The 21531-nt window shown below is 41.0% G+C and overlaps 1 protein-coding gene across 1 annotated transcript in view; it reads left to right on the top strand.

Annotated features, from left to right (window-relative positions):
* The first annotated feature begins 2385 nt into the window (after positions 1-2385).
* Positions 2386-21531, top strand: part of LOC139547003 (inactive dipeptidyl peptidase 10-like) — a 239922-nt gene continuing 220776 nt past the window's right edge. Inside the window, exon 1 of the mRNA XM_071356029.1 lies at positions 2386-2547. Coding sequence (XP_071212130.1) covers positions 2491-2547 — 57 coding nt within the window. The 5' untranslated portion in view covers positions 2386-2490. The remainder of the gene's footprint in view (positions 2548-21531) is intronic.

Below are 21531 nucleotides of genomic sequence, written 5' to 3' on the forward strand. Positions count from 1 at the left end.
ATAATTCATGGATAAATATATTTGCACAATATTGTCTCTCAAATATATCGTTACAGTTGTTGGTTAGCTAGCTAGCAAACGTTTTGCCATATTAGCATTGACATGAAATCAGTCAAAACACTTCAAACAAAACATGGTATCAAGAACAAGATGAAACTAGCTGAAACGAGTCATTTACGATTCCCCACATTGCAGTTTCTTGTCATTGTTGGTATTTATCTGGGCATCCAGAACCACAACAACTCACCGACTTCTGCCCATTGAAGCGTGCACATTGTTCTCGTGACGTTGTCAGCTAACCCATCTATGAGGGGGGACTGTAAATTATAACAGCACAAAGTAAATGGACCGCCCTAGGGTGCTCAAATGTGCATCCGTTCAGTCAGAACTTCTGGGTCTCCTCTAGACTCCATCTCAATGAGTCTCTCACACCAGACGACTTACTTCCGCACGTGAGACTAGATCTGCTCAATCAGGTACAGATGGCGCTAAAGCAAAAAGCAAATTGTAGTTAACTCGTAAATAAATCATCATAACCGTCATGGGATCCTGGGACCTGATAAACTGGACAGCTACATCCAACAAGAGTCGAAGGACAGAAGGATACACTAGCTAGAACCTACTCATCGTGGATCTAGTAGGACAAAAAAAGCATGGCAAATATTCCTTTCCCCCCATGTTGTTCATCAGGTTCTACTGTAGGTGACAGGGTGACATGTTGTGTGGACTAAAACAGCATAAAACCGGGTGTAATCACAAAGCATGATCAAATGAATTTGCCATCTACTGTAATTTTGAGAAACATTGAAATAGTTTGGTCGATTTTCTGAGTCAACTTAACCAGTTACAGTGGGGAGAACAAGTATTTGATACACTGCCGATTTTGCAGGTTTTCCTACTTACAAAGCATGTAGAGGTCTGTAATTTTTATCATAGGTACACTTCAACCGTGAGAAACGGAATCTAAAACAAAAATCCAGAAAATCAAATTGTATTATTTTTAAGTAATTAATTTGCATTTTATTGCATGACATAAGTATTTGATCACCTACCAACCAGTAAGAATTCCGGCTCTCACAGACCTGTTAGATTTTCTTTCTGTATCTACCTTTGATAAGCAGCTTGCTATGTAGTTAATTCCCATGCCAATTTTCAGTCTTTCTAAACTAAAATCTGACTAACTCGGAAATGTGAAGTTATTTCATATAACTGGCTAGCGCATCATGCTTTCTGACATGATGTCAGCTGTCCCCAGATAGATAATCACTGTTGCGTTCTCCCCGTTGCATTTGTGAGCTGGCTGTTCATCCTAAATAGTATAATTGAATCTGTTCCAAAACAGTGGTAGTCATTAGGTTTTGACATGCAAAAGTGAAATAGGTGTATTTATGCTGTCGTTCAAATACACAGATCACTTTATATATCTTCTCAAAGAAACTACTGGTAGTTCGAAAACTTGGCATCGCATTTCTGTCATGCCGCTTTGTTGACTCCAACCACCACTCGCCCCGGGTATTCAGCCAATCGGCGACCACCACTGGGGATCCCGGATTGCAGTAACCTTTGACGCACTGGCATCATTGGCTGTGAGAAACCATGCATGTCATAGCAGAAAAAGCACAGCGCGGAAAAAAACGGAATAGTAAACTGGTTCCAAGTGGTGATGGGCATTGACCCGGCTCATGTGGCTCTATTCAGCTAAAATACAACGTCCAGCTAAAAACAATCACATCTCTAATGTAAAGCTAGAAAGTTAACTGCCATTATGTCAGACCGTCACATGTGAGTACAAATACATTTTTTACCTGACCAAATTATTAGATGGCCAGCAGAAAAAGTATGTTTTTTAAAAGCACTGTAAAAATGTGTGTGGACCAGAAAAAAGTATCTCTCCTCACTATTTATTGTTCCTGTTGTAAGGAATTACAACCTTCAGATATTTCAGATACTTTTTTCTAACTTATATGCAGATATTAGTTGTCTGGAGCTCAAAAAGCAGTAGAGTGGCGCAGGGGTCTAAGGCATTGCATCTCAGTGCTAGTGTCACTACAGACCCTGGTTCGATTCCAGGCTGTATTACAACCGGCCGTGATTGGGAGTCCCATAGGTCGCACAATTGGCCCAGCATCGTCCGGGTTAGGGTTTGGCCGGGGTAGGCCATCATTGTAAATATGAATTTGCTCTTAACTGACTTAACTAGTTAAATAAAGGTTAAATAAAAATTAATGTAACAGTATGCCAACCAGGGAGCCAAACGAACGGTTCTATCACAGATGCGATTCAGTTCACCAAAAAGAGCCATTCAAAAAGAGCCGTTCCTTCGCGAACGACCCATCACTAGTTCCAACGAGTCCCCTGTCGGCCAATTGCCCTCTATATATCACCAACACAACATTGCTTGCTCAATACAAAGAGAGCGCGGATTCATAAAGGTGCACGGTGATTTGTATTTATTTCTACCACCATTGGAGCGGTCCAAGGTGCTGAAACATGAATCAAAGTGCGGGAGTAGCCCAAAATGTTCGTCGTTACTCTTCTGATGATAAGGTAAGCAGCGATGTAAAGTGAGCTGTTATTTCATATGGACGGATATTTAGCATGCACGGATGTGTTACTTATCTTTGCAAGTTAATGAATTGGTTACATGTTTGACTCGGGACCCCATCCCCAAGCAGTAGCATACTGAGTAAACACGTTTCCAAGGTAGGGAAAAGCTTTCTGTTTTTGTTATCTTTGATCAACTAAGTTAGGCTATAAACGTGAGTTTCTGGGACTCCTAGCAGGCACAATTAATGGATACCTGATAGAGATGACACTGTAATCAATCATTGTGCGAAATTGCGCTCATGTCTGCAAACTTCTCACAAAGATTATGCTGGTTGTATTACTTACAGTGCCTTCAGAAAGTATTCACAGCTCTTGAAAAAAAGAAAATCTCACATTTTGTTGGGTTACAAAATGGGATTAAAATTGACTTAATTTTCATTTTTGGTCAATGATCTACACAAAATGCTCTGTAATGTCAAAGTGGAAGAAAAAGTCTTACATTTATTAAAAAGATATGAAAAATAAAATACTAATATCTTGAGTATTTAATCCCTGAGACAATACATGTTAAAAAATACCTTACCGTTTACAGCTGTGAGTCTATTTGGGTAAATCTCTAAGACCTTTACACACCTGGATTTTCCCATTATAATTTTTTTAAATATTCAATCTTGGTCAAGTTGGTTGTTGATCATCACTAGAAAGCCATTTTTCTTGATTTTCCAGCCAATTTGATACAAATACTCTAGCTGCTCAGGAACATTCAATGTCATCTTGGTAAGCAACTCCAGTATAGATTTGGCCTCGTTTTTTAGGTTATTGACCTGCTGATAGGTAAATTCGTCTCCCAGTGTCTGTTGGAAAGAAGACTGAACCAGGTTTTCCTCTAGGATTTTGCCTGTGCTTAGCTGTATTCCATTTCTTGTATCCCAAAAACTTCCTAGTTCTTGTCAATGACAAGCATACCCATAACAGGATACAGCCACCACCATGCTTGAAAATAGTGGTACTCAGTGATGTGTTGTGTTCGATTTGCCCCAAACATAATGATTTTGTATTCAGGACAAAATGTAAATGTTATATATATATATTTTTTTGCAGTATTACTGTAAGTGCCTTGTTGCAAACAGGATGCATGTTTTGGAATATTTGAATTATGTACAGGCTTCCTTCTTTTCATTTAGCTTAGTATTGTGGATTAACAACAATGTTGTTGGTCCATCCTCAGTTTTCTCATATCACAACCATTAAACGTATGTTGAAATCCCTGAGCAGTTTCCTTCCTCTCCGACAACTGAATTAGGAAGGACACCTGCCTCTTTGTAGTGACTGGGTGTATTGATACACCATCCAAAGCCTAATTAGTAACTTCACCATGCTCAAAGAGATATAGTCAGTGTGTGCTTTTTATTTTATTTTTACACATCTACCAATTGGTGCCCTTCTTTGTGAGGCATTGAAAAACCTCCCTGGTCTTTGTGGTTAAATCTGTGCTTTAAATTCACTACTTGATTGAGGGATCTTACAGCTAATGGTATGTGTGGGGTACAGAGATGGGGTAGTCATTTAAAAAATCATGTTAACCACTATTATTGAACACAAAATGAGTCAATGCAATTTATATGTGATTTGTTTAGCACATTTTTACTCCTGGAGTTATTTAGGCTTGCCATAACAAAGGGGTTGAATACCTATTGAGTCAAGACATTTCAGCTTTACATTTTTTATAAATGTAGAAACTTTTCTACAAACAAAATTCCACTTTGACATTGTGGCATGTGTAGATAGATCAGTGACACAACATCTAAATGTAATACATTTTAAATTGAGGCTGTAACACAATTTACAGTTTGGTTCTGAAGTTCTGCGTCTCTTTCAATTAGGCTACCGCAGAAATACCGGTCTGTGTATGTTTGTATGTTTGTGTGTGTTTGTACGTACGTATATGTATGTATAAGAGCGCGCGAGAGAATGATTATTATCTATTTCACATGCCAATAAACCTCTCTCATTATTGAATGAGAGTGTGAGAGAGCGAGATAGATAGTTTGTATGTGTACGTGTGCTTGTGGGTATGGGGGAAGGCAGAAAGGAAGAGGTGAAGCGAGAGGGATAACAGGGCGTTTTTTCATATTTTTTCGCTCACCAAGCGAGTTGTTTTTGTATGGAGGTCAAGGAGCGTGTAGAATTCGGTTTAAACATGAATTACTTATTGACTATGGTGTGGCTTATTTGATCGAATAGACGTCTCGTAATGATTACATTGTTACGGGTGTACTGACATAAGTAGGACATGTGACATCCCGGCAACTTTGAGAAAAAACACTATCAGAGTTGTGCCTAGTCGTCATGAGTTACCACAGTCACAAAGTCATAAACCCTGCCCATTCCTACAAATTGTCTTATTAAAATGTGCTTTTAAACCTAACATTAACCTTAACCACACTGCTAATCGTATGTCTAACCCTAATCTTAAATTATGATTAAAAAAAATACAAGTTTTTATGAAGTTTTACGATAATAGCCCATTTCGACTTTGTGGCTGTGGTAACTAGTGGAAACCGTTGTGCCTGTTGGTCACAATCGTATATGACATTCCATTGACTAGAATGGTCCCAACTGATCTTGCCTCCTCCAGACTGCCTTCCATTTTTGAAGAAATGTATTTTCATTGTTAGAGCAGCCACTCGAGTATCTGGCCAATATAATGGATAATAGTTTAGCCTACCTTTGCATGAATGCACTCACGTCTTTGTGTTTGTGGCGTAGTCCTGTTCAAAATGTAAGAGAGATAAATGATGTGTGTATGTGTTCTCAAAAAAACGAGCCTGGGATCATAAAAAACAATTAGAGCATGGACTCCCTGGAGTTTAAACAGATAAATCAAAGTGCACATCTCACCCAGGGCTATTCAATTTTGCATTTGCTTGCTGTCTTATTAGTGACAATATTTTGTTGTGGATTTCCATGGAGGACTTGAGCGTTGCAAGTTTCAAAGCATCTACTGCAGTGACACACTTGGAACAATATCATGGATGCTGACACAATAGTTTAAACCCCCCCAAAAACTATTGTACCCTTACACTTACATAATGAACATACAGTATGTCAGGTGCTAACTATATTGACTGGGCAAAAAAACACAACTCTGACAAGACCACCAGTCTATACCCAAGGGTTTTCCAGATGGTAAGTTGAATGACCCCCAAAATCTCACACCCTTACCTATCCCAATACGCTTTTACTTGCCTCAGGCCATTGTGCTATTACATACAGTAAGTGTAATTCAGAGCCACACTACAGAGCCACATCCCATGGCTCTCTACACTCTTAGAAAAAAAGGGTTATTCGGCTGTCCACATTGGAGAACCCTATTTGGTACCAGATAGAACCCTTTTTGGTTCCAAGTAGAATCCTTTTGGGTTCTATGTAGAACCCTCTGTGGAATCCAAAAGCGTTCTACCTGGAACCAAAAGGGTTTTACCTGGAACCAAAAGGGTTCTATCTGGTACCAAAAAGGGTTCTTCAAAGGGTTCTCCTATGGGGACAGCCAAAGAAACCTTTTAGGTTTTAGACAGCACCTTTTTTTTCTAAGTGTAGGCGCTCTCCCTGTTGCCACTGCACTGACGATTGACTTAGTTTACTGAGTTTGAGTTGCTTTTCTCATGTTAACATTGGCCATCAGTGTTCATCTTGGGACAAATGGCAGTAAATACCAAGATCTCAAACAGAGAAAACTCTTAAGATACAGTAGCTAATGTCTGGTGTGCAGTACAGTGCTCTTTGAGTCTGGCACCATGAAGATGCATCCAGCCTAGGGAGCTGTAGATGGCCATTGTATCAATGTGTTTGTATGCCCCGGTGGGCAATTTGTTATGTAAAGTAAATGTGGTGAAAAATGCTTTATATTTTGGATAGAGAGGGACTGCATGGGTTGTTGTTGGAAAGAGATATGAAAAATTATTCAAACTAAACTCTTAACTCCCATGATGATTCACTCTGCCCTGACAGACAAGGAGCTACTAGGTCAACAGTTTGTGTGTTGTTGATGTTGTTGTTGACACGAGAGTGAGGATAGCAGAAATGCTGTTCAAAGTAAACCCTCCTCAAAACAACCCTGCTTTGGCCAATAACGTTTGCCAATAATTTGTCTGCCAAGTGGTTGACCTAAATGTGCATAGCGAATCCAGGTGGACATCTAAAAGCTACAGACACTATGGATTCATAATGATATACAGTGAGTGTACAAAACATTAGGAACATCTGCTCTTTCCATGACATAGACTGACCAGGTGAATCCAGGGGAAAGCTATGATCTCGTATTGATGTCACTTGTTAAATCCACTTCAGTCAGTGTAGATGAAGGGGAGGAGACAGATTAAATAAAAAATGTTAAGCCTTGAGACAATTGAGACATGGATTGTGTATGTGTACCGTTCAGAAGGTGAATGGGCAAGACAAAATATTTTAGTGCCTTTGAACAGGGTAATGGTAGTTGGTGCCAGGCGCACCGGTTTGGGTGTGTCAAGAACTGCAAAGCTGCTGAGTTTTTCACACTCAACTGTTTCCCATGTGTATCAAGAATGGTCCACCACCCAATGGACATCCAGCCAACTTGACAAAACTGTGGGAAGCATTGAAGTCGACATGGTCCAGCATCCCAGTGGAACGCTTTCGACACCTTGTAGTCCATGCCCCCCAAAATTTAGGCTGTTCTGAGTGCAAAAGAGGGTGCAACTCAATATTAGGAAGGTGTTCCTAAAGGTTTTGTACACTCAGTGTATCTACAGTATTTTGGGATTACATATGCATTCTGTCACGTTCTGACCTTAGTTCTTTTGTTATTTCTTTGTTTTAGTATGGTCAGGGCGTGAGTTGGGTGGGTTATCTATGTTTGTTTTTCTATGTTGGGTTTTTCTTTTGGCCTGATATGGTTCTCAATCAGAGGCAGGTGTTTGTCGTTGTCTCTGATTGGGAACCATATTTAGGGAGCCTGTTTTCTATTGTGTTTTGTGGGTGGTTGTTTTCTGTGTCTGTGTGTTCCACACGGAACTGTTTCGGTTTTCGTTCGTTCACTTTATTGTTTTGTATTTCAGTGTTCAGTTTGATCCATTAGATATTCATCATGAACACTTACCACGCTGCGCATTGGTCCTCCGATCCTTGTTACTACTCCTCCTCAGATGAGGAGGAGGACAGCCGTTACACATTCTTTAATTATGATATGCACAATTTAGAGTTGAGGCGTAATCACATGAGTTAAGCCACTAGACACATTTGTAAATCCTTGAGATTGTGTCGACATTATGTTACGTAACCTGTGCCAGATGTATGACCGTGCGATCATGACAACTGAACAAAAACTAAATGGAAACAATATCTACTGAAGAATGAGATTCACAAACTCTTTTCATAAAGGAGGTATTAGGCTTTTAGCCCTCAGTAGACTTTTAGTTCCTGCAGTATCTCCTAATCTCTGACTCACCGTCATGATGTAATTACACCATCTTGGTAGATATCAACATGCAACACACATCTTTGTACATCACCACAATTGCGCTTTAGCAACACCCAGCTCAAACCAATTGTTTCACTTTCAGTTGTCTTTGAGGAGAAAAAACTGCCCCACTAAATGTACTTAAGTACGGGGGTGGAAAAAATACACTATAACTAAAAGTTAAAAGTTAAAGTAAATGCTATACATCAAATTCCGTATATTAAGCAAACCAGGTGGCATGATTTTCTTGTATTTCTTCTTTTCACTCTGTCACTCTTATATTTGTATTTATTTACAGACAGGCAGAGGCAGACTCCAACACTCAGACATAATTTACCAATGCAGTATTTGCGTTTAGTGAGTCCATCAGATCAGAGGCAGTTGGGATGACAACACGTTATATTGATAGGGGGATGAATTAGACCATATTGTTGTCCTGCATTCAACATGTAATGAGTACTTTTGGGTGTCAGGGAAACTGTATGGGAGTGAAAAGTGCATATTTTCTTTAGGAATGTAGTGGAGGGAAAGTAAAAGTTGTCAAAAATATAAATAGTAAAGTACAGATACCCCCCAAAATGACTGAAGTAGTACTGCAAAGTGTTTCTTAGTTACTTTACACCACTGTCAAAACAGGCAGGGGTGTTTGAAGTGCAGTGTAACGCCTTTCACTGCGCCCATTTTTAAACTGTCATTTTCTCTGTTTGCTATCCAGTATTTTTTTTGGGCTGTGCCCTTTCAGTGTCAATGCTACACAAGGGCGGCATAAGTAGGGGGATCAGCTGGAGAGACCCGATCCCTACGCTGAAGCAGATGTTTACGATTGCAGTTTCCCAGCAGAATTTCTCCGTTTGTCTAAATGGCCGTGTGGAGGTCAGGATTCAGATAGGGAGAGAAGAGAGAGCATTCATGCAATTCAGATATGTCGTGTGATTTATCAGAGCATACGTGTCTAAAATGTTTTCTTCATGGGTGGGTGTGGGCAAAAACATGGAACTAACAGATTTGTAAAAATGTGGTCTCTGGGAGCATTTCGTGTTCTGGATCATGCAATTGTGTATGGGTCCATGTATATATCAAGTGTCTTAGAGTATGAGTGCTAATCAGTCTTGCCCTTTAGATCTCAACGAATAAGATTAAATGGACAAGGAAGAACTGATCCTAGAAAAGCATTCCAATTTTGATACATCCGGATCTGGATAAACAGATCCATTTAGCATCCCGTTTTGTTCCCATGTCATCTTTGTCACAATATCTGTGAAATTATATGCATACACAGTTTGCATCAAGTCCTTTCACAGTTGGTCTACACTGAGTGTACAAAACATTAGGAACACCGTCCTAATATTGAGTTGCACCCTCTTTTGCACTCATAACAGCTTAATTCGTCGGGGCATGGACAAGGAGTGGAAAGCGTTCCACAGGAATGCTGGCCCATGTTGACTCCAATGCTTCCCACAGTTGTGTCAAGTTGGCTGGATGTCCTTTGGGTGGTGGACAATTCTTGATACACATGGGAAATGGTTGAGAGTGAAAACCCAGCAGCGTTGCAGTTCTTGACACACTCAAACCAGGGCGCCTGGCACCTACTACCATAACCTGATCAAAGGCACTTACATCTTCTATCTTGCCCGTTCACCCTCTGAATGGCACACATACAGTGGTTCCTCCTTTTAAAAGTTGTGAGCTTGCAGCGCAGGACTTAGAGGTACCCAGCGCCACGGCTTCATTGCTCCAGACCACCACAAGGAGGAGTTAGAGCACTCATTATGCATTTGGGTCCCAAGGTTTTTATATGACCAATCAAAACGAGTGGCTCGAATGACGAATTTTGACGCAAGCCACCTGTCCCTGGTGGCGTTCTTCAACAAAGATGTCTGACAAAACATTACGGTGGAACCAAATGTTATAACGTCATAACGAGTCAAGCAAAAAAATGTACAATTGAGAGGAATGTGTTAGTTAATGTAGAGATAAACGTTTGTGCATATTTTTTGGTTGTAAAGTAAATTTACGAAAATCGCTATTCAGCAAGTTCTCTGACTAGCTAACATTAGCCAGCTAGCTAGTGTTAGGAGAATGAATTTGTATTTTGTGTTTTAGGGACTCCTGAGAACCAGCAAACCAGGCTGTTGTCTTATGAAACAGTGGATGTAAAGAATCTAGCTAGCTAAAGAATTTACTGCAAATTGAATGTACAATTGTGTAAGTTTGCCTTGCAATGCAGCTGAAGTAACATAGCTAGCTAACTATTTACTTGCTTATTGTGTAGTGGAGGATAAAAATAACTGTATGCCTATGGATGTGTACCTAGCAACAGTATGTAGCCGATCTGTGTATGGACCCTAAAACGTTTGGTATGAATATTAGTTCAGAACCTATCTATGAACCTTAGCTATCATAGTTGTTGTATCAACTTCAAGTCTGAATGGCATTAATGAAGCCTATGGTTTGAGTAGAATATAATAACTTTATTGTGCCAAGGATGCAAGTCCTATATACATGTACTGTAGTTATTACCACGCATGAGATTCCCACATTGTAGCCTGTACATTGAATATATTCACTGATCATGTACTCTTCCTTGGCAAATAAAGGTGCGGTTCAGGTATGAATCTCTGAGACATTCTTTTTCAGTCATATCAAACTCCTTTATTTGAACGATGCTGTGTCTGCATGTATGTATTACAATTATACACTTCAACAGTGTTTATCGCTCCTGGGACATCAATGATTACACATTGTAACTATGCAGTAGACTAGAAACATGATTGATTTGTAATTCATATATACAGATGCATATCTAACTCCCTAAAACGATGCATATCTAACTCCCTTCATCTGCATTAATCTGAGGACACAGGATAGTATTTCAATGAGATACTTAATTTCAGCCAGTGGAAAATGTGAAACGCTTTATTGAAAGAAGTTCATTATCCAGGTGTTATAAATACATAATACATTCATTATAATTCTAATGATTGCAATATTATATTATAAATACAATTTCAATCTGTACTTCAATGCACATATGGTGTGTGAGTTCTATTTTAGCCCTTGACGTCGCAGACGCTCGTTGGCGCGCAATAATTGAATAACATGGACGTCGCGTGCGCGAGCATCGCAAAATATATGTAGAAATCCATGTTATTAAATTATTGCACCCACACTGCTCGCGCGCGCCAACGAGCGTCTGCGTTACCAAGGGCTAAAATAGAAGTAATTCCTATTTCTGACGCAGATCGCGCTGCAAGTCCTGCCTCTCCCATCTCCTCATTGGTTTATAGAAGCAGGTACCCACGTGCCATCTCCTCATTGGTTACAGGCTTATTCTAAAATTGATATTTTTTTTTTATCAATCTACACACAATACCCCATAATGAGTTCTTTGAAGTTTTTGCAAATGTATTAAAAATAAAAAACATAGATACCTTATTTACATAAGTCTTCAGACCCTTTGCTATGAGACTCGGAATTGAGCTGAGGTCCATCCTATTTCCATTGATCATCCTTGAGATGTTTCTACAACTTGATGGGAGTCCACATGTGGTAAATTAAATTGATTGGACATAATCTGGAAAGGCACACACCTGTCTATATAAGGTCCCACAGTGGAAAGTGCATGTCAGAGCAAAAACCAAGCCATGAGGTTGAAGGACTTGTCTGTAGAGATCCAAGACAGGATTGTGTCAAGGTACAGATCTGGTTAAGGGGACCAAAACATTTCTGCATGGTGGTGGCAGCATCATGCTGTGGGAATGTTTTTCAGAGGCAGGGACTGGGAGACTAGTAAGGATCGAGGGATAGATGAACAGAGCAAAGTACTTCCCCAGCGATTTTTATCCACGCACCGCTACTGGTCAGTCTCAAATCAAATCAAAGTTTATTTGTCACGTGCGCCGAATATAACAGGTGTAGACCTTACAGTGAAATGCTTACTTACAGGCTCTAACCAATAGTGCAAAAAAGGTGTTAGGTGAACAATAGGTAAGTAAAGAAATAAAACAACAGTAAAAAGACGGGCTATATACAGTAGCGAGGCTATAAAAGTAGCGAGGCTACATACAGACACCGGTTAGTCAGGCTGATTGAGGTAGTATGTACATGTAGATATGGTTAAAGTGACTATGCATATATGATGAACAGAGAGTAGCAGTAGCGTAAAACAGGGGTTGGCGGGTGGTGGGTGGCGGGACACAATGCAGATAGCCCGGTTAGCCAACGTGCGGGAGCACTGGTTGGTCGGCCCAATTGAGGTAGTATGTACATGAATGTATAGTTAAAGTAACTATGCATATATGATAAACAGAGAGTAGCAGCAGTGTAAAAAGAGGGGTTTTGGGCGGGGGGGGGGGGGGGGGGGCACACAATGCAAATAGTCCGGGTAGCCATTTGATTACCTGTTCAGGAGTCTTATGGCTTGGGGGTAAAAACTGTTGAGAAGCCTTTTTGTCCTAGACTTGGCACTCCGGTACCGCTTGCCATGCGGTAGTAGAGAGAACAGTCTATGACTAGGGTGGCTGGGGTCTTTGATAATTTTTAGGGCCTTCCTCTGACACCGCCCGGTGTAGAAGTCCTGGATGGCAGGCAGCTTAACCCCAGTGATGTACTGGGCCGTACGCACTACCCTCTGTAGTGCCTTGCGGTCAGAGGCCGAGCAGTTGCCGTACCAGGCAGTGATGCAACCAGTCAGGATGCTCTCGATGTTGCAGCTGTAGAACCTTTTGAGTCTGTCATGAAAAGAGCAAGTGTTCCTAATGTTTTGTACACTGTGTACATCATCACTAAAAAGTAACTGCAGAGTATTATCTCCTTTCTCAGAATGTCTATGGGGATTCAATATTAACTCACAGCTGCATTCAGTAATGTCCTCATATTTCTTTCATCTCAGATGTGGAATACATGGGCTCTTTAGTGCAAGATGGCGTTGGCTTATTTGTTGTGAATGGGTGAATCGTTCAGCTTCCACCAAAGGCCCCGGTATGAATAACGGAAACCTGCTGACTTTGCCAAGGATTGCAATGATTTAAAGATGCACAATTGCATGTCATATCAATTTTGTCCCATAATGGGAAGCAAGAGTGCTTTATGTGCTAGTTTGATTTGATCAAACTTGGTATCTGTTACTTAGAATACGTGGAATAGTCAAGGGTGGGTTTCTCAAAGCCTTCGTAGTTAAAGTAGCATGTTTCTCTTGCCGACCTGGAATCACACCTCTTGTAGAAAAGCAAAGTGCTTCGTTTACAAATTTCAATCACTCACGCGTAGAAGATTGACCGTCAAACAGAAGTTTTATGTTACTCCATTGTGGCTCTGTGGCTGGGTTATTGAGAGAAATAACATTAGGTGAGGCCTTCTGCAAACTCACCCCCAGCTGAGTCAAAAACACCAAGTCGAATCACCAGATTAAGAATGGAAAGTTGGACTACTTGGGATGGTCACACGTCAACAGTGGTCATTTTGCTTGCATGGGATAGAGGCTTGTCAATTCTGAAGGCTTGACGAGACTTTCAAGCACAAGTCGGGAAGTCGAGATCGGCGTAATACGACTTGAGATACGACGGCTTTCATTTGGAAATCCAAGCTCTTTTGAAACCACGTGCACGTGTCACTGACTTTCTAGTTATTTTAGAATCCATCTCTTTCTTCTTCTTCTGTGTTCCTCTTCCCCTCATCCTCTTCACAAATCTGCCAGCTATAGATAGTCGAAAGAGCTCCGAAAGCAGGAAAGTGGAGATCATTATCATCACTTAAAAAGGTAGCAAAAACTAACAGGATATTGGACTCTTTGAAAATGAGGGATGGCATAAAAAGTCTAAAAAGTGGGCTTGTCAAGTTGAGAAATGGAGCGCTTTGCGGTGACTGCATTAAAATGGAACAAAGCTCTGTCTGTGAGGCAGTAATCATAGCCCAAACTAGTGTGCGGGGCCGGCTAAGCTGCTATAACTCTCTTTTATTTTATTTTTTTGATAGACCTGTAAATCAAACAATATGGGCGTGGTTTCAGTAATGTGAGGCGGAAGAGGTTTCATGGGCTTGCTAGCTATGCCCAGACAGGAAGAAGCGAAGCTGCACTATATACTGAATAACTCTATATACTGTATAGATCATCTTAGCTATGCTGGCAAGCTGGCAACAACAGCCGGTGAGCAAGGAAGTCACGGGAGGAGACACGGGGAGGCAGATCAGGAATGGTGGTTGCTGCAAGCTACTTACAGCTGGTATGATGGCTAATATACACTGAGTATTCAAAACATTAAGAACACCTGCTCTTTCCATGACATTGACTGACCAGGTGAATCCAGGTGAAAGCTATGATCCCTTATTGATGTCACTTGTTAAATCCACTTAAATCAGTGTAGATGAAAGGGAGGATATTTTTAAGCTTTGAGACAATTGAGACATGGATTGTTTATGTGTGCCATATATTGTGTGATTCGGCAAGACAAAACATTTAAGTACCGTTGAACGGGGTATAGTAGTAGGTGCCAGGCGCACCGGTTTGTGTCAAGAACTGCAACGCTGCTGTTTTTTCTCACACTCAACAGTTTCCCATGTGTATCAAGAATGGTCCACCACTCAAAGCCTTTACAAAAATATACCATGGTAGTACAATAAATATAACATGGTATTATCATGTTTTTTTGGTTACTACCATGGCAGGAAAATACTATGGTACTGATGCAAATACCATGGTATTTTCCTGCCATGGTAGTGACAAAAAAACATGATATTTTGTTCATTGTAGTAGCTACCATGTTACAAAAATGAACGATGGTAATACAATGAAACTACTAACAGCATGTAGTAAACCATGAAATGGTACAAGGAAACCCCGGCCGGTCAAACCCCCCCTAACCCAGACGACGCTGGGCTAATTGTGTGCCGCCTCATTTGTCTCCCGGTCACGGCCGGCTGTGACACAGCCTGGGATCGAACCTGGGTCTGTAGTGATGCCTCAAGTACTGCGATACAGTGCCTTAGACCTCTGCGCCCTCGGGAGGCCCAGAGCCCAGACTTGAACCTGATCGAACATCTCTGGAGAGACATGAAAATACAGTGGGGCAAAAAAGTATTTAGTCAGCCACCAATTGTGCAAGTTCTCCCACTTAAAAAGATGAGAGAGACCTGTAATTTTCATCATAGGTACACTTCAACTATGACAGACAAAATGAGAAAAAAATATCCAGAAAATCACATTGTAGGATTTTTAATGAATTTATTTGCAAATTATGGTGGAAAATAAGTATTTGGTCAATAACAAAAGTTTATCTCAATACTTTGTTATATACCCTTTGTTGGCAATGACAGAGGTCAAACGTTTTCTGTAAGTCCTCACAAGGTTTTCACACACTGTTGCTGGTATTTTGGCCCATTCCTCCATGCAGATCTCCTCTAGAGCAGTGATGTTTTGGGGCTGTTGCTGGGCAACACAGACTTTCAACTCCCTCCAAAGATTTTCTATGGGGTTGAGATCTGGAGACTGGCTAGGCCACTCCAGGACCTTGAAATGCTTCTTACGAAGCCACTCCTTCGTTGCCCGGGCGGTGTGTTTGGGATCATTGTCATGCTGAAAGACCCAGCCACGTTTCATCTTCAATGCTCTTGCTGATGGAAGGAGGTTTTCACTCAAAATCTCACGATACATGGCCCCATTTATTCTGTCCTTTACACGGATCAGTCGTCCTGGTCCCTTTGCAGAAAAACAGCCCCAAAGCATGATGTTTCCACCCCCATGCTTCACAGTAGGTATGGTGTTCTTTGGATGCAACTCAGCATTCTTTGTCCTCCAAACACGACGAGTTGAGTTTTTACCAAAAAGTTCTATTTTGGTTTCATCTGACCATATGACATTCTCCCAATCTTCTTCTGGATCATCCAAATGCTCTCTAGCAAACTTCAGACGGGCCTGGACATGTACTGGCTTAAGCAGGGGGACACGTCTGGCACTGCAGGATTTGAGTCCCTGGCGGCGTAGTGTGTTACTGATGGTAGGCTTTGTTACTTTGGTCCCAGCTCTCTGCAGGTCATTCACTATGTCCCCCCGTGTGGTTCTGGGATTTTTGCTCACCGTTCCTGTGATCATTTTGACCCCACGGGGTGAGATCTTGCGTGGAGCCCCAGATCGAGGGAGATTATCAGTGGTCTTGTATGTCTTCCATTTCCTAATAATTGCTCCCACAGTTGATTTCTTCAAACCAAGCTGCTTACCTATTGCAGATTCAGTCTTCCCAGCCTGGTGCAGGTCTACAATTTTGTTTCTGGTGTCCTTTGACAGCTCTTTGGTCTTGGCCATAGTGGAGTTTGGAGTGTGACTCTTTGAGGTTGTGGACAGGTGTCTTTTATACTGATAACAAGTTCAAACAGGTGCCATTAATACAGGTAACGAGTGGAGGACAGAGGAGCCTCTTAAAGAAGAAGTTACAGGTCTGTGAGAGCCAGAAATCTTGCTTGTTTGTAGGTGACCAAATACTTATTTTCCACCATAATTTGCAAATAAAATCCTACAATGTGATTTTCTGGATTTTTTTTCCTCATTTTGTCTGTCATAGTTGAAGTGTACCTATGATGAAAATTACAGGCCTCTCATCTTTTTAAGTGGGAGAACTTGCACAATTGGTGGCTGAATACTTTTTTGCCCCACTGTAGCTGTGCAGCGACGCTCCTCATCCAACCTGACAGAGTTTGAGGGGATCTGCAGAGAAGAATGGGAGAAACTCCCTAAATACAGATGTGCCAAGCTTGTAGCGTCATACCCAAGAAGACTTGAGGCTGTAATCGCTGTCAAAGGTTCTTCAGCAAAGTACTGAGTAAAGGGTCTGAATACTTATGTAAATATTTCAGTTTTAATTTTATATTTTATTTTATTTATTATTTATTAATATTTATAAATTTGCCACAAAATTTAAAAAACAGTTTTTCTTTGTCATTATGGGGTATTGTGTTTAGATTGATGAGAAAAAAACAAAAAAATTATGAATTTTAGAATAAGGCTGTAACGTAATAAAATGTGGTAAAAGTCAAGGAGTCTGAATACTTTCGGAATGCACTGTATACAGTATATTGACATAGTGACTGTGTGTGTGAGAGGGGGAAGGACCCCTTTGGCTTTGGCCATTAGTCTGTGAGTTAGTCCTTGGTGGGACTATAAGGGCACAGGGCAAGACCCAGATGCAGACACGGGAGGCAGATGGTTCGAGTCTCCAACATTTATTATAATCCAAGGGGCAAGCAAGAGAATGGTCGTGGACAGGCAAAAGATCATAACAAGGTCAGAGTCCAGGAGGTGCAGGGTGGCAGGCAGGCTCGAGGTCAAGACAGGCAGTATGGTCAGGCAGGTGGGTTCAGAGTAGAGGCAGGCAAGGGTCAGAACCAGGAGGACTAGCAAGAACAGAGAAAAGGGGGGAAAACAGGAGCACGGAAAAACATGCTGGTTGACAAGACAAGACGAACTAGCAACAGACAAACAGGGAACACAGGAATAAATACCCAGGGACTAATGAGGAAAACAGGTGACACCTGGAGGTGGGTGGAGACAATCACAAAAACAGGTGAAACAGATCAGGGTGTGACAGGGACAGTATTTACAAAAACTGCTGGTTGTCATATCTGTCATGGCACCATCACGGTATCCCCACAAGAGATTGGAACCCCACTAGCCTTCGCTGCCCCTTGAGTACTGTGACACCATTTTCTTGAGCAGTAAAGCTGTTCCTTGACTCAACACTGTTAAAGGGGAAATCTGCAGTTGGTACATCCATTTTTGGATTCATAAATTCATCATATGCACCCTTTGATCTTGAAGAATATAATTTATAAATGCCTCATGAACTTAATTCAATCAGAACCCAAAATATAAGCTTGTTTGCAAACAAAGTAAATGTAAATAAATACTCTATACCCTCATTTGCACTGACTGTATATAGACTTTTTGTTTTCTTTTGTTCTACTGTATTATTGACTGTGTGTTTTTGTTTATTCCATGTGTAACTCTGTGTTGTTGTCTGTGTCGAATTGCTATGCTTTATCTTTGCCAGGTCGCAGTTGCAAATGAGAACTTGTTCTCAACTAGCCCACCTGGTTAAATAAAGGTGAAATAAAAAAAACATGGTTAAAACTATTATTATAATAGCGTGGATGGTCAGTCCTTTCATCCCTAGCTTTGTCTATGAATTTTCTCCAGCCCCATCCCTTAGCTTTTTACTGAAACAGGGGCAGGGAAAATGCTTTGTTATTGTTTCAACTGCTGATTTTAAAGCTGCAAGCCAAAGTAAGTAAGAGGGTAGCTTTGCACGAGCCTTGGCTTGTGCGAGCCGGAACGGCTCATAGGAGCATGAGCCTGTTTCTCTAGTGTGAGGCAGTTTCTGTTGTGTGAGGCAGCTTGATGTATAAGTACATCCCTACCCCCAGCAAGTACAGGGCCTTACCTGGGCCCAATCTCCTTAATGCTGAGTGCCAAGTAGAGACGCATCTGGTCCTATTTTTACAGTCTTTGGTATGACTCGGCCAGTGATCGAACTGTCCAACCTTCAAATCTCAGGGAGGACACTAACCTTGAAGGCACAGAGTTGGTTATGAAAGCCATAGGTATTACCATATTGGGTAACACTTTACTTGACATCAACTGCCATAACACGTTATGACACGGTCATAACTATGTCACAATATGTCACAACAGCTGACATAACTTGTCATACATAAGAATGTCAAATCTCCAATTTATTCAAATGAGTTTTTTTCTCTGCCATGAAGTTTCCTTTCGTTTTCCTTTTGAAAATGTGTTTCTTAAAGCCTTTGTTGTTGGAATTAATTCTTTACAGTCATGGTTTTTTTCATCATATTTTAAATAACTTTATGACACTGTCAAGAAGCATTATAACCATCATAATCATATAAGCCAGATAGGCCTATCACGAACATGCCCTTATATCAGTCATCTGCTCCTGGAATCTGCTTCTGCATTCATCCCAGTTATCAGCAACAGAGCATTGGGGTAGGTACATGTCTGACGTCAATGTGTGCGTAATTACAATGATAATCTAGTATGGTCAATTTCCAGTAATTGACCATATAAGTAAAAATACTACTATAATACTAAAGTACTACTTAAGTAGTTTTTGGGGGTATCTGTACTTTACTATTTCTATTTTTGACAACTTTTACTTTTACTTCACTACATTACTAAATAAAATGTACTTTTTACTCCATACATTTTCCCTGACACCCAACAGTACTTGTTACATTTTGAATGCATAGCAGGACAGGAAAGTGGTCCAATTCACACTATCAAGAGAACATCCCTGGACATCTCTACTGCCTCTGATCTGGCGGACTCACTAAACACAAATGCTTTGTTTGTAAATTATGCCTGAGTGTTGGAGTTTTCTTTCGCTCATTTGCACGTCACGTCAATGATATCATGTCACCGTGTAGGACTGCGGGTCAATTAACCATGTCGGAGTGGGTGACCTAATTCTAGTTTGTGAGCTAGGCAGGCTACTGCCTGGGAAGGTCTCCCACTCAGAAGTAAGAGATGGGGAGGGGGGCGGGGATAGGTTGACCTCAGGTCTCCCCATTGGAAGCCCGAGCTAAGGGGAGCGGGAGAATCTATCAAATAGCGCACCTCTAACTTTGTACAGTTCGCCCTGGGAGCCATACAAGCTAGAACCGCCACTGGTTGACACATAGCCTATGGTGTCATGGATTTTCTTGTGTTACCTTGTGTGGTAGGTTTTGTGGGTTTTGACACTCTTATGTAGGTGTCATAACCAGCCATAAAATGACTACTGTGGTAGGTTCTGTGGGGTTTTACACTCTTATGTAAGTGTCATAACCTGCCATAAAATAACGCAGTATATATCACAACAGGTCTATGCATCATCACAGTGTTATGACCATATTATGACAGGTTATGACACGTTACGTAAGCCGTTATGACATACACTACATGATCTAAATGATGTGGACACCTGCTCGTCAAACGTATAGGCAGAAGCAGGCTACATGGCAGACCAATCCGAATTCATCTCTTGGCAAGTCCAGCGAATCTATTATCTCAGCCAATCATAGCTAACGGGAAGGTTCCTGTTTTTTTCCGTGGCTTAACTAACTAGGCTCGTAATTTAACAATTGAACTCATATTTACAGACGGCATGCACGTTTGTTATTAAGGCACATGAAAGTTAACATGTTCCAGAAGGCATTTCTGCCAAAAACAGATTTTTATATTTCGGGTCACATATTGACAAAGTTGAAGTGAAGACGGGGAGAGGTATGTCTGTTATAATGAGATGTTCTGCATTTTTAGTGTTGATCACAAAGATCAACAGTACCAGTTGTTCAGGCTCTGGTCTTGTCCCATCTTGATTACTTTCCAGTAATATGGTCAAGTGCAGCAAAGATAGACGTAGCAAAGTTGCAGCCGGCTCAAAACAAAGCAGCACGCCCCGCCCTTAACTGCACACATAGAATTAACATCAACAGGCATGGTAATCTTTCATGGCTGTGGGCTGAGAAGAAATTGAATACTTCTCCGCTAGTCTTTTTAAGAAACATTTGTGTGTTGAAAATGCCTAACTACTCGTATAATCTATTTGCATACACTTCAAACAGACATACCCCACCAGACACACCACTATGGGTTTCTTCACTTGTACACAAACCAAAAACAGATTCAGTGAGTCGCTCAGTTATGCATAGAGCCATGTCATCGTGGAATGCTCTGCCACCAGAGGTTACTCAGGCAAAAAGCAAGTTTAGCTTTAAACATCTTTCTAAACATCTAATTGTAATTGTGTATCAGAATATAAATACAAGTAGTGTGTAAATAGTATTTTTGCTGTCTCTTGGGGAAAAAAACATCACCAAATTCACTGAGAATACATTACATAGGATAAAGGAACAATACTCCGAGCTGCAGCTCCATACTACTTGTCAGACATAGAGAACTGACATTGTACTGGTTGTTGGGGTAGGATTGGCGTGGGGGGTCCATGGGGGGCTTTTGACAATTTCTTTGGATTCCTCATGTCTTACTCATTGTTCGATTTAAAAATATATATTTCAACAAAATAATGTTGCAGGAATGCTAATCTCATCTGTTTCTAACTACAGAAATGGTTTCAGAGCAATCTGAGATGGTGGGTGTCATGGCTTTCTGAAATGACATGAAACGACCTTTGAGACGACTTCGCCGTGGGCTTTGAACCGGGCACTCAGCTCACGCCCAGGAGGCAGCCCGGTTTCAAAACTAATACAATCACTTTTCACCTGGTACAATCTCCGTCCACCCAGGCCAGCTTAATCGAATCCACTCATTGTAATATCGCTGTAGCCCTCAGCTACAGGAATAGGCGTATAGGTGGTTGAGAGAGCACATGAGGTCGTACGTCCCAATTCTCCACCCTTCTCTTATGGTGTGCACTTGCAAACTCCTCATCATTTTAAGTATGCAAGTGTACACTTTGGGAGAAGGGAGGAGAATCACG

Source organism: Salvelinus alpinus, chromosome 20 (assembly GCF_045679555.1).
Source record: "Salvelinus alpinus chromosome 20, SLU_Salpinus.1, whole genome shotgun sequence".
Lineage (NCBI taxonomy): Eukaryota > Metazoa > Chordata > Actinopteri > Salmoniformes > Salmonidae > Salvelinus > Salvelinus alpinus.